At 40.1% G+C, this 14,034-nt stretch overlaps 1 protein-coding gene across 17 annotated transcripts in view; it reads right to left on the minus strand.

Moving 5' to 3' along the window:
* Window positions 1-12,352, minus strand: part of LOC107378159 (neurexin-3b) — a 455,269-nt gene extending 442,917 nt beyond the window's left edge. For all 17 annotated transcript variants that reach the window (XR_011516660.1, XR_011516662.1, XM_054748395.2 and 14 more), the window contains exons 1-2: window positions 12,099-12,352; window positions 6,471-7,597 (exon numbers count right to left, since the gene is read on the minus strand). Coding sequence is in view for 15 of the 17 variants with exons in the window: in XM_054748395.2 (XP_054604370.2) it covers window positions 6,471-7,170 (700 nt within the window). In the remaining 2 variants the exon portion in view is untranslated. The remainder of the gene's footprint in view (window positions 1-6,470; window positions 7,598-12,098) is intronic.
* Between the last annotated feature and the right edge of the window lie 1,682 nt (window positions 12,353-14,034).

A 14,034-nucleotide genomic window follows, 5' to 3' on the forward strand; every position in this document is an offset into this window, starting at 1 on the left:
TGCCTCATTTCCGGTTCTTCTTGTTCCGGTATACGTGAAAACAACAACATGTTTCCCAGTTCGGAAGAGATAGCGACCGCGTTTGTTTGCGCTTTAGTTTCTTCGTCACTCCAAAAGTGTGGTGCTGTGCCGCAACTTGTCATTTTGCTCCCAACTTGTTGTTTACTTCCGGTGTTCTGGCGCATACAAGACGTCTCGCTACTCAAAAGACCAAGATTACTTGCGAACAGAGCATGCGCAGAACACACACTTTGATGGGGATATCCCGATATGCGTTTACACGACCAAACATTCGGGTTAGAAAAGGGTTACCCCAGGTGTAGTAACCGGGTTTTTGGCTGTGTTTACAAGGACCTGCGGAACCGGGTTATTGTGAATATTCGGGTTTTAAAAGGGTTACTGGCTACATGTAGGGATGTGTATTTTTGAAATTCTGGCGATACGATACGTATCACGATACAGGGGAGATGATACGATATATCACGATATATTGCGATACATTCAGTCAGACGTAACAAGCTATTTTTTTACTGAATTTATTGTAAGAATGTTCAATAAACAGTCCAAACTGATACGTAACATGTTTAACATGAGGTTTCTGAACCATGATGGAGGGATTTACATTTCAGTGGTGGAAACAAAACCCGCTGCACACTGCTGCCAACTAGCGGGTGGCGATTGAATTGCGCAAAACGAAAAGAAAATACACAAATGTTTGCATGTAAATTCTTTCAGGAATTAGATACACGGCTTTTGAATATCGACTTAATTATCACAGGAAAAAATATCACAATATATTGCCATATCGATATTTCCGATATACAGCTTTTGAATATCGATATAATATTGCTGGGAAAAATATCACGATATATTGCCATATCGATATTTTCTTACATCCCTAGCTGCATGTAAACGCATTGATTGTCCATGTGGGCCCAAGGCATCTTTTAGCTCGTGAACACAGTCTGAATACGGATGCCATTAAATCTCCTGAATTTCATCCTGATTCAAGCAAACATTGTTTTACAAAGCAGTCATTTCAGCGGGATCTTTAAGAGATTCTTGTCCCTGAATGCACTAGATGGGCTACATGTAGCTGCTGATGAGATGTTGACTGGAGTGTAATAGTAGCCTACCTGTGTTCATTCAGATGCATTATGGCCCATAGGTCAGATCAACAATCATCTAAAAGAGGGTGCATGCATTAAAAAATATTGCTTGATTTGTGGAAGTGGTACATTAAGTTGAGGCTGTATGGAAAGCCAAAATGGACATAATATGTGTGATTTCAAACACCTTCAACCGAGAAACAAAGTTCAGAACAGCAAAAGGAATTTTAGAAATCTCTAAAAAAAAAAACATACACTTGTTTCATTTTCCTGTTGAACTGAACCTATAAACCCATCTGAACCCCGACCCCTACTGGAAGCGGTGTGGTGTGGAACAGCAGCAGGAATATTTACTTGCAACAATCGCTGCACTCCAGAGCACACCGGGACAGGCTTCTCCGCTGTGCTCCTCGCTCGACTTGCGAGATAACAAAACCCCTCCAGACTTCCACCAGCCGTCTCTCTTAACTCACAAGATGACAAAATCCCTCAAGTTTATGCCGTCCACCATTAAACCAGAAAGAAGGAAATCACGTTTGATATCATATATGTTGCTGTTCCTCTCCACTGCCAGGATTAAAGGCATGAAAAACACACCACTGCATTTCTTGTGCGATGCGGAGTTAATAGGTCGTTAGGTCACATGTATTGACATAATTTACAATACTTTTATTTTGAAAACTACACTGAAACCATGTGATTTTCTGTCTAGTCCTATGTTAACTGCGGAAATTATTACATCCCAGAAGCGTCTTGCAGCAAAAATAGAACCTGATCCCATCTGTAGTGGCATGGCATGCCGCTTCTGGGATTCACCAAAAAATTGCCACGCCATGACTGGTTTGAATCAACCCCATAGAGTATAATGGATTCTAATTGAAGCAGTGAAGCTCCGCAGCTGTTCCGCGATGCTGATGCTTCCGGTGTGCAGTAGGCTTTACACCCGTAATGTTCACACCTCTGAACAACCACAGATTCTATGTAAATTATTGTGAAGATGACGGAATAAACAGATGTATTAAATAATGCTTATAAAGCAAGACCAGAGCTGGTTTTATATTGTGGTTTTAGTTGCACTTGGACTATCCGTTAGCTCATTGATCCTGGTAGTAAACAATATACTTTTTCCAAATAGAAGTCGTTCAGGAAGTTGTCTACAAAAAGTGGGAGTAATTAACTTTTACACCTAAATACACTTAAAATGGCTGAAAAAGGCAATCTCCACTAAAGTGTTTTGGGAACTAAACCACCATCCCAAACAAACTTCAACCATTTTTTTTCTGTGTTCATTTTCTCCTTTTCCATTCCAAATTTCTAATTCTGCTCACTCGCTGCATTCTCCGTCTAGGCCAGCGGGCTACCATTAGGAGCGCGGCTGGCAAAATGTTTTCAAGGCCTGGTCCGCTCACTCCGTTCAGCCATCTGCCCGTTTTAACGAGCAGCTCAGGGGCTTTGTCTGTTAATACATGCAATTGTGTGTGCAGCAGTAAATGCAATGGTTTGGGCAAACGCTCGTAAGGTCTGGACCACGCTGAGCAATAATGTAAATATTCACAGGTGTTGCTTATTAATGCATGGAGTAATCACAGCTACCTACAAAGACAGGTGCGCTAAGCAGTTCCTAAAGTACTGCAGGCATTCTTGTAAACACCCCGTGAAGAATCCCGGGTGTGCTCAGGCATTGCTTGCACAACAAGTCCTTACCACTTGTGGACATGTGATCAAAATAATATTCATGGTATTTGCTGACAGACAATTGGAGCTGATGTCGGTGTTTGTGCAGGCATTTTCCAGGCAAATTAGCCTTCTCTGTTCTCATTATCCTCCTAATTATAGTTCCCAGTCTCTGTGGCATAATCAACAATCAGCCACATCGGTTAATGGGGGAGTGGAGAAGAGCAGGAGTGAGAACTAACATGGAATGAACTCCTGGCTTCATTTTTTAACCCCTAAAAAACAGGAAAGTAAATAAATGCCAGAATGAAAGCTTCTGAGAGAATCCAACAAGGGTGGTTCAAGTTCGGACAGCTGACCTCCTGGGACAAATTAGGGAACAAGAAGCCGGTGGTGAATTGACTCTCTTCACTTCCTCTGCCCTGAGGCTGTGAAATGACAGCCTCCTTTCCCCGTAGAACTTAACTCACAAGTGCCCTCTTAAAACCCAGGTTGTTTTGCAACCCAAAGATGTCATCATCCCTCAGACAAATGGACCACCTACTACGTCTCTATTGACTCCTCAGCACAGACAGTGAGCAAATGGGATGGAGCGAATAGAGGTCAAGTCCACCCAGTTCGCCTGGCTGCTCTGCAACCAGCACATCGCATGCCGTTCCACACAATGCCACAGGCCAGTGCAGGAGATGTAAAGTCCAAACCGCTTCGTTCTAGCAGCAAGGACGTTTTCGTAAGCTGTTCATCACAGACACTGGAAAACAAAACCAGCTTTATTTAAAATGTGAGTTAAAATGATGTAGTCAGTGAGCATTCTTCTGATTGTTTTGATGTTAGTTTTATTCTGATTTACACAGACAGGAAGTGGATCCACAAGTGAAGGAAATTAAACATGGGTCAAGTCACACAAAGTTTTATTTATTTCCACAAGGAAAAGTTAAATATGCAACATTATACTGAAATATGTGCAATATTTGTCATGAATGCTCTAAATCTGAAAATTCTGGTGAGGTGGAAAATTATTAACAAAAAAGGAAATAAGACAGGAAATAGTGCTGTTTTTGTTTTATATTTCAACCTTAAGAAGCGAGTAACCAGGGACTGTGGTGCAGAAGTGAGTTTTGTGTTCACCATTTAGGAAACTGGATAAAAGAAAGACCAGCAGCAAATAGCTTCTCTTTTATATCATTGAGCTATCTGAGACTACCACAAGAATAAAATCCCTTTTCAGGTCAAAAGTATTAAAAGTGTGGGATAGAGTAGGGTCGAGGGATGGCCTTGGCAAGAAGAAGCAGAGGAAAAACACATGAAGCTGTTTCTCATCCAGAATTTGTGAGTACCTTAATGCCCCTGCAGCACCTTGAAAAATCTAAATCCATTTAATGAAAAAAGAAGAAAAGAAAACTCAGTGTTGTAATTTTAGTCACATCAGCTATTACCGTATCCACCACTGCCTCATCAAATGTAATAACTGTGAAGGGAGAGGAAATGCTGAGCACATCACCTCCAATTTAACTCCCACAAGAATTACCAAGACTTGCTTTGCTGTTTGAGCAACAGCCTGTAAAGAAATATTCAGACGCTCTGACCTGCAAGAATTGCATTAGATGCTTCAAACACATGAGTATATGGCTGCTTTCAATAAATTATGCTTATGTGTCAAAGTATCTTAGCTAAAAATCCGTTTCTCTCAGGGCATTTCATAAATAAACTTTGGTGTGGCACAAATAATGTTCGCGGAATGGCAAAATAATTATGAAAATGATATCGGGTGGGCAAGTTTCTTTGAAAAAGAGCCTGACTTTTGCGTCAGCTGATATAAAATCACTCTGATTTCATTTAATGATGTTCTCAGAGTGTCCTGCAAATTTCAGCTTCAGATCTTCACCCATCTTTGCATGGCATAAAAATTTATGGTTGCATCTCAAAGAACCCGGCTACTGATTTTGTTCTACCACATTTTATCTCAATAAGTGGTTGCCTGGCCTGGATTTTTTTTATTTTCTACCCTTGCTGTTTGTGTCTTTTATCCTGACAATGACTTCATATTCCAGCAAGATGGTGCAACCCCTCAAACAAGCTGCAAATCACAACAACACTTTCAGGGTGTGGTTGATGTGTTCATAAGAAAAGGATGAGTGGCCACTTTAAAGACTAGACTGCAAAACAATGCAATGCTAGCCTGGCAAGCCATCCTATATATTTAAATATATACATATCCTGTCTACGACTCAGACAGAGCACTTGTAGGGTCGAATCTTCGATTGTCTTTTAAACGTGCTATTGGTCAGCACTAGGACCAATCATAGCTAGGAACAACACGACATATTCATCGCTACGGAATACGTCAAAGTAGTAGTACCTCGATCTGCTCATGTCTCAAAGTAACTGTCCAAAGTTGACACCAGTGCTATTTTCAACGAGCGCTGTTCCTGAGCCGGCGCCATCTTTGTTGTTTAACTCTGCCGCAGCTCTGATGTTAATGGTGCGTTCCAGTTGTCCTTGGAGCTCATATCTGAGATAAGTTAGCCGGAAATGATGCAATGAACTCAGAATTCCGAGCTGCAAGCTTGTAGGTTTCAAACACCCCAAAATCCCAAATTTAAAGATTGCTGCCCCCAGTGCTACCAGGAAGTAGTTTTTTTTTTCTTTTTCATTTATATGTTCTGTTTTCTTTCTTTATGCTATTCAACAGCACCAATATAGTTATCAATAGTTATGTTGTTGAAAAATGTTAAATAGTCGCCAAAATTGACCGGTGTTTATGGTTTTTACTTTTCCTGGCGTTTATATTTTTACATTTGATTTGTAAAGTTTTCTGGTGGAATGTGGCACATGTGGAGAACTCTTGGTTACATAATTATTTTGGTTTCGTACTCAACAACACTGGTGGCATCTATTTTTTGCAAGTTGGAAGCTGGAACGCAAAACGAGCCCGTTACGTCATTTCCTGATCGGAAAGTCCGAGTTCCGAGGACAACTGGAATGCGCAATAAGCCTGCCCAACGTCTCTCTACCAACACAGAGTGCTGTGGTTGGCCTGACCTACACTTAGCCAAGCCAATGGTAGACCTGCTGAAGAATGGAGCATAGCTAAACCAACCCGCAGAGAGAAATCTTTTCTACGGCTGCAGTTTGTCTAGAATTCTAGGCTAACACAACGGTGTATTTCTGGTGGGATTCCCAAAGTGGGAAACTCACAGAAGAGAAACCAAAAACAAAAATTCAAAGAGAGCTGACGGAAAGTTTCAAGCTCGACCACTCATTCAAGTAAAAATCAGGTAGAATTACCTCTAGAAGCGTGTTTAAAAAAAATCTACCATAAGTTTGATCGCACAAGAAGATGGGAAAAAGAAATGAAGCTGAAGAATTTTCTGAAAAAAAAAACTTAAAACATTCTGTAGTTTTTAATATAACTATACCAAAGGGTTTTTTAATTAGCCAACATGTTTTTGTTTTCTTCTTTGCACGTCCAATCTAAACTCTTGAGACTTTCACTAAATAAATAAATAAATAAATAAATAAATAAATAAATAAAAGGAGACAATATGACACATTTTACTGTTTGAACAAGACAACTAACCTGAACGGGTCAGCTTTATATTCAAAGGGGAACCCTTCTGAATGTTTTACAGACCCTGATCAATATTCAGTGCTCAACACAGAAAACACAGGAGCCAGCCCTCTTACCTTCAGTGCAGTATCGACCTACATATCCAGTTTTGGAGCAGTCACAGTAGGTTTCTCCATCTGCCAGAGAGCAGATCCCACCATTCTCACAGGGATTCTCCGTGCAAAGGCCCATCATCTCCAGTCGAACTTTATGACTGTTGATTAACGTGGGAAACTTATTTCCATAGCTAAGATTAGTGATAATTCCTTTGAATGGTGGAAGCTCGCGGGCAGAGGGCAAGGTGATGGCCGATGTGCGGATGTCTCCCGGAAGTCCTCCCAGGAAAAGGTCGCTAACTATCTTCATGAACTGCCGTTGGGGCCGGACTTCTCCCGTCTTGGTCTGGCCGTCTACAGCTAAGCCAGTCCACAGATTTTGCCTGTTAATGGCGGCAAAGTGCCAACGGCTGTCGTTGACTCTCTTTTCAGAGGTGATGGTGGTCTCTGCACAGTCGATGCTGACGAGGAGCTGCAGCTTGCCCTCAGACAAAGAGAGGAGTAGAAAATCACAGAATCCACCATCGTCGAAGTAGAGCAGCATGCCTTCCGATTGGGAGGTCTTGAATTGAAATGTCAGGTCACTTTTGGAGCTGGCGTCCCATCTCAGATAGCGAGCCCACTGATCTTCTGAGCCAGTGAACTCCAAGCTGACACTCAAGCCCAGCATTATACTTAGCAGCAGGAGAAAATGTCCAACCAGGCCACTTGGATCCATCATAGAGAACAGCAGGGCACGCTACCGAAGGTTTACAACTGGGGATATATTCTCAAAGTGATAATAACATTTGATTACAGTTCAGATCCAGGGTGTATCAGCTGAATGTTATATTCCACACAGATTACTTTAGAGTCTAAGGAGACGGAGCAATATCTTTTATCTTTCAGAGGCAGCTCTAATGTTGATAATGGATGGAGTCTAATCTCGTCAGCCAGGTCTATGGAGACAAGAAAAATCCAGTTTCCACACAAAGTGGATTGGTGAAAATGCTATGACGATGGTGATCCTGACAGTGTTTGGTCAGTGAATCAGAACTGCGTCTTGTGATCTCTCTTTGAGGCGACTTCCTGGATTGAAGCATGTAAGGATTTCTGCTGGTTTAGTTTTATGCCCCATGGTTTAGTTTTCAGCTTCAGGTCAAACAGATCTGTGGGCAAAGTAAAATAAAGGTAATGAATACAGTTTTAGACAAAATATGCTTGCAAACTGAAATAAATTATCTACGTGATGCGGTAAATATCTAAGGAAAGGGATTACAAGCCACAACAGCCTTTTTCTGGAAAAGTATTCAGCAAACTCCCTTGTGTACTTATCATATCAGTAAAGGCAGAGCAGAAGAATGCTTAATCCTCCCTGTGGGACTAGATAGTAGTGAAAGGACATTGAGAACCACGTTTAGTGTAGATCGGACTCACAATGTGTCCAATAAGCACCACAGAAAATAAACAGTAATACCATCCATTAGGCTTTTAAAAGCTTTATATACATGGGGGGCATTTCTACCGATTACTCACTTCATTTGAAGATTACTTCAAATTATCGCTCAGAGATTTAAGCTTAATCTGAGAGTTAATTTCCCAATTAATGAAAAACTAGTGAGATAAAAACATAAATAAATCTTGTAGACTAGTTGTTGAAGGCATGATGGTTGGAAATCCATCGAGGTGAGAAGGAACATGTGCTTAGCTTTAAATGTTAGGCTACTATCTCTTAAAGCCTGCTGAGATGCTGACTACTATGACTAATTATCCACCACCAGTCTTTCTCCCATCCTCGTTTGCATGTCTTTGGGGGATTAAAACCATAAACAGCGATTCAGAGAGATGTTAGGATGGGCACAGATGAATTTCGCCCTAACAAATTACATGGTGAAACCTTATATATGTGTGTACTCTTCTAGCCTTTTGCCCTTGCAATTGTTTTGGCAGTGGGCTGCCAACCAGACAGGTGCATTGTCCAATCATGACAGTAGCACAGAATGGAGAAACACAATAGGTCCTTTAACCACCTGCCCTGAATAGTTAATCTTGCTGCAGCAGGCGAGCTATTGAATTCAGGTAACTGATACCTATGCTAATGCACTATGTGTACTCGCATGTGTGTCCCTCCTGTCCAGAATTGTATCTCTGACAACTCAGGGTTGCTAGGATGGATGATTGTTTTTGTCTTCAATTATTTGATGAAAAAGAAAAGTGGTTCCGTTTGGTAAAGTGAAGTAAACACTGCCCCGTCAGTCCCACTCAGTGCTTACACAGAATATATAGAAGGTAGGGTAGTTGGTTATTCCTCAAATAGGCAAAGGTGTATATGAAACCTTAGATGCTGGTTCAGAGTAGTAACTGGCTGGCGTTCTGTTCAATAAACATGACTCATTGTGTGTGTTAGCTGACAGAAATATCAGGTGTCCCTGAAGGCCATTGATGTATAGAAAGTTCTATTGTTCTCCAAAACAATAAAGATATTCCCCACGTCAGTGTTTGTTTGGTGATTACAATCCATTTATCTAAAAGAAGAAATCAAAAAAATTTCTAACAGCCTCTATATTTGATTTTTATCTTTGCATTCGCCTACATGCTAGCCAACACTGGCTCAAACAACCTTTAATTGGTAACAAGCTAAGTTTACCTGGTATATAAAGGAACACTTGGGCTCAAAGGCTTAAATTTAGCTTTAAAAACCCTTAACAGACTCAAGTCAGCCTAACCCAATACTTAATAAAATAGAGATAAAAGGCTTGTTTGGCTTAGATTTTATGTAATAAAAAATAAGTAGTTGCTGATTCAAACAAGGAATTGATTGGTCGTCTGTTCAGTATCATGACTTGTGTACCTGGCTGAAATACCAGGTGTCTCTGAAGACCAATTAGTGCCAGTATTCTTTTTACCAACAAAGTGTTTCCCCAGTTCAACGTTCTCTTGATTACTACAATCCACTTAAAGCAATAGAGTCGACAGATTTGACATAAACTAAGTGGAATTCCAATTTATTGTCAAACTTCAAACTCCTTCCTGGCTAGCCGATTAAAACTTTGTATAGTAACTTACTATATTTTAATGACATTGGTTCAGAAATAAAAATCTGATTCAGAACAATAAAGACCTGTATTATATTAAATTATTGTGAAACACTGTGTGGATTATCTGATCTAACTATCAGTTGTCCTTGAATATTGAGCACTTATAGGAAATGCTAACCCTGCTGCTTATCTAGATAACATACTAAACATATTTAAGTCCGTTGTGTGCCTAGTTACTATAATCCATTTCCAACTATAAGGAAAAATTGCAAACATATATTTTTTTATTGAGTTGATATATGTATAGGTGGAATGCGGAACACGAACACTAAAGCGACATCTAGTGTGTGGAGTTTGTAGTTGCAAGAGTAGAACAAGGTTTCCAGCCACCGGAGCACCAAGTTCGCTGCCGATAAGTGATTTGTTTTTATTTGGGTCCATCTGTTGTAGGCTTCACCTAAACTCACTCTGGTTTTAGATCTTTTATGGTCGCTCCTCTTCTGAGAAGGATAACGACATCTTCTGGGCTCAGAAGCAGCTGCTTGACTTGCTGAGTCCAGCATTTTCCACATGGCCAGCCTTGCTATGCTGAGCGGACTGTTTGGCGACCCACAATAGTGCCCTCTATAGGCTGGTAGTGTTGTGCCCATCAAAATAAATATTTGATTATTTTTAAATTAAAATATGGCTTTAAAAAAATACTGTACCTTCTCTCTGCACACCCCTAAATGCCCCATGGAGGTGTTATTTAAAAAATATAGCTTTTTAATAAATTATTCCATAAACCTTTAATTGGGATCTTGATTCATTGCCAAAAACAGCCCCCCTTTTGGCTAGCCTATAGGCTAAGACAAACAAGCTTAATGGGGTGACAACCTAGCTTAACGCAGAACACTTTTGCTCATGGGGCTGTTCTGTAAAACACCCTTAAGCTAAACCTGAGTCACATATTAGTCTTCACTCTTGAGGCAAAGCTATTTCTGCTCATTTTTGAATAAAACAAATTTCTAAGATGGATGTTAGAAGTAAACGTGCATTTGTTAAGTCCACATGGCTGATTTGGTTGTGGACCGTTCGCAGTGGCATTAGCTAGCTTGTTCTGTCATAACTCTGCTGCAGAGAAACATATTTTCCTGGATATACACATTGAATTATTAAATGGTGCAGGATATGATATGACCTGCGCAGCTACTGTCACACACTGGTAATAAATGATTCATTATGACGTCCAGCTCCGCTGCAGCAGATTTATTGACATGTTTTGTAATGTGGTCGAGTCCCCATCATGCACAAGGGACCACCCTCACTCAAGTTCATGCTGAGCTTCCTGTCCATCACAAGTTTCAGCCAGGAGGAACGATTCCATCCAACATCAGTCACAGCAGACAACAGGGGCCTACATTAGCAGAGTGCCCTGACCGGTCACGTTAGACAAAGCAGGGGCCACCAGGGTTTTGTTATAGCGGGCACCAAACAGTCACTAGCAAAAGACTTTACAGAAAAATGCTCAACTAAAACTTGGTGATTAATTCGAAATGTACAGCCCTAAAAAGTGGTTTTGTCTATTAAAATGACCTCACAACATGTTTTTGTGACCTTTAAATAGGCACAAATGTCTTACTATGTTAAAAAAAACAGTACGTTGTTGTTTATTTCTTGTTATTCAATGAAATTTCAATAAAATAAAATACAATAAATATTTTAAAAATGTATGACTTCTTAAAGTGAATGTGGCCAACATGTAATCCCAACAGAGCCAATTGTTAGGAAATCTCCCTGATTTGGAGGAAGTTATTGTTCCAATTAATGCTGTCTAACTGGATTCCCTGTGGATTTTACATTTGCATGCTATGATTGAATTAAATATGCTGTGATATTATAGCTGATGATCCCCCCCAATACAAACAAACACAACAATAATAATAATAATAATAATAATAATAATAATAATAATAATAATAATAATAATTATTATTATTATTATTATTATTATTATTATTATTATTATTATTATTATTATTATTGTAACAATAATCATAACGTGAGTAGCTACCTAAATAGTAAAACTTAAAGGGAAAACCAACATTGTAACGACTACCCTCTCCCTCTGCTTTACGCACGGTGGCACTCTGGCTGCTGCTCACTAGTTTACTGTCCATTCTCTTACAACATACGGCGAAATTTTAACTAGAGTCTGGATAAAATTCGCAAAAGGAAAAAAAGTCATTCATTTTTGGATGGTGTCGAAGCAGCTTTCGCTTTAATATTTGCGGTATTCTGCGCGTCTGCGCACCCAGATGAAACTTTCCATCTCGACGTTTCCTTCAAAACACACTTGAATTAAATGAGTGGGATTATCGCACGAGGAGCATTTAATTGTGCATTTTATTTAACCAAGCTATTTTTTAGTTTATTTTTTATATGTTGAAGATAAAATTGTGCGCGAGAGCTTTCGAACTACTCATCCTGCGCGCATTAATCCCCATCTCAACCTAAACTCTATCCAAAATGCATAACAGATTAGCAGGAAACGACACATATCCCACAACTTCATCAGCAGCCCCACATAGCCCCTGGTTAATAGGGGGCGGGATTGACACATGAGAAAAGGTAGAAAATGGACTGTTCTTACCGCTTTCGTGTAATACAATTCCCAGATGCCTAAATTAAATTTATAATAATCCACAGCCGAAATCCATTTGGAAACGGGAGTATGTTCTCCTGCTGTTTCTTTCTGGTGATGTGGTGCTGATGCCTGGGGTGAAGCGGGGTTTAGCAGCAGAGGAGTAATGAAAAAATGCAGCGGTCGCTTTCCGCCAGCCCAGAGAACGTCTCAGCTCGCTTCTCTCAGCGCAACTGCTGATGGGCCGCTGGATTTCTCCCACAGTGACGGTCTGACCCGCCTTCTGCACGGCGCACAGCGGGGTGGGGTGGAGGGGGCACTCTCTTAATTGAAACGATGCTGATTGAACCAATTAAAGGTAGCTCTCATTCTTTCTTTCCTAAAAAGCTTAATAAAACATATCATTGCCCGTGTTGATGGATGACAATGCAACCGCAAATAAAGGACACCTGTCCTACTTAGGAATTTAAAGGGTATAGGTCTCTGAATGATCTCAGGTCCACTAAGAGGAACTTCCGCTTCTGGGGTTCCAATAAAATAGTAGAACACTGAAAAAACTGTTTGTTTCTGATTATAATTGGTCACTCTGACTTTGTCATGCAGGCTGAACATGACAATAGTCTCCTACCCAATCTACTGCATTAGTTTCTGACAGAAAATAGAACAAAAAAAACTCTTGGTTAAGAAAAGCCTGACAGATCTACATCACACTGTCCCTGAAAGTTGCTATTCAGGGGTTTCCTCTTTCAGGAATCATGTATGTTATTTTCAGAAATCAATTAAAGTGATTGTCCTATCATGTACTGTGATATAATGTAGGACATAAGTCTTTTTTTTGTTTTGCTGAGCCCTCCCCCTGTCCCATAGTGCTCAATGCAATATGAACTAGTTGAGTCTTCTTCTTCTTCTTCTTCTTCTTCTTCTTCTTCTTCTTCTTCTTCTTCTTCTTCTTCTTCTTCTTCTTCTTCTTGCAGAACACCTCAAGGCTTGGCTTATTTATGAAATATAAATGTTGCAGAGCAAACAGAGGTAGTGGAAGAGATTCATTGCTCTTAGCCAATCAGAGGAGAGATGTCCAAAATGAGGAAATAAGACTCCAAATCCTGTCATGTTAAGCTCTCCTCTTATATTGCAAACTTGTCCCTCGAGTATGACTTACAAGGCTTTTACTCCTACTAGAGACCACTGCAAATGTATTGAATAAACACGTGTTCAACACCTTTAACTAATGTTAGAGTTCCACACTCCAGTGCATACCTGAGCAGCACCAATTCTAAATGTTTGTAGTCATTTTATCAAGTCTCCTCCATTAGAAGTTCAGCACTGTGGACAGCGCTTTGTTGTTTGCGCTGATTCATGGCTGCTCTCCGTGGTGCTGAAAGGTTGTCAGGTTGTAAAAGAGAGAAATTCATGTAGACAGTAGGCCTTGATTTCATGCAATATTTATGACCCCATCACCTGGGACTGTTCTGGCACAGACAGAATTGTTGGTAACCTTCTGTTATAGAAAGAGAAACAAGAAAGCCACAGGTCATCAAAATAACAGGAAACTGACTCAAAATTATGATATATGGCTTTTAAAATGGTAAAACTAATGGTAATCCTATAAACATTGAAAATAAATGGATAATAATAAAACATGTACATGTAAAAGTAGAAACTATGTTGTTTTGTATCATGGTGTGTACCACAAGCATATTAAAGGTAAAGGCTAAAAGAAGACCCCATCACAGGCTGGTGTTCCTGTAACCTCAGTTGGGTGTGTAATTCATAATTATAATGTCCACTCTTCTGTAGACCGGTGGTTCCCAAACTTGGGGTTGGGACCCCACTGTGGGTCACCAAGAACAACACAGGGGATGTCGAGATGATTTCCGGAAATCTAAATAAAATTGAAAAACAATTGATGACGTTATATTGCTAGCATAAAACAATAACCCTAACC

The sequence above is a fragment of the Nothobranchius furzeri genome, chromosome 2 (assembly GCF_043380555.1).
Source record: "Nothobranchius furzeri strain GRZ-AD chromosome 2, NfurGRZ-RIMD1, whole genome shotgun sequence".
NCBI lineage: Eukaryota > Metazoa > Chordata > Actinopteri > Cyprinodontiformes > Nothobranchiidae > Nothobranchius > Nothobranchius furzeri.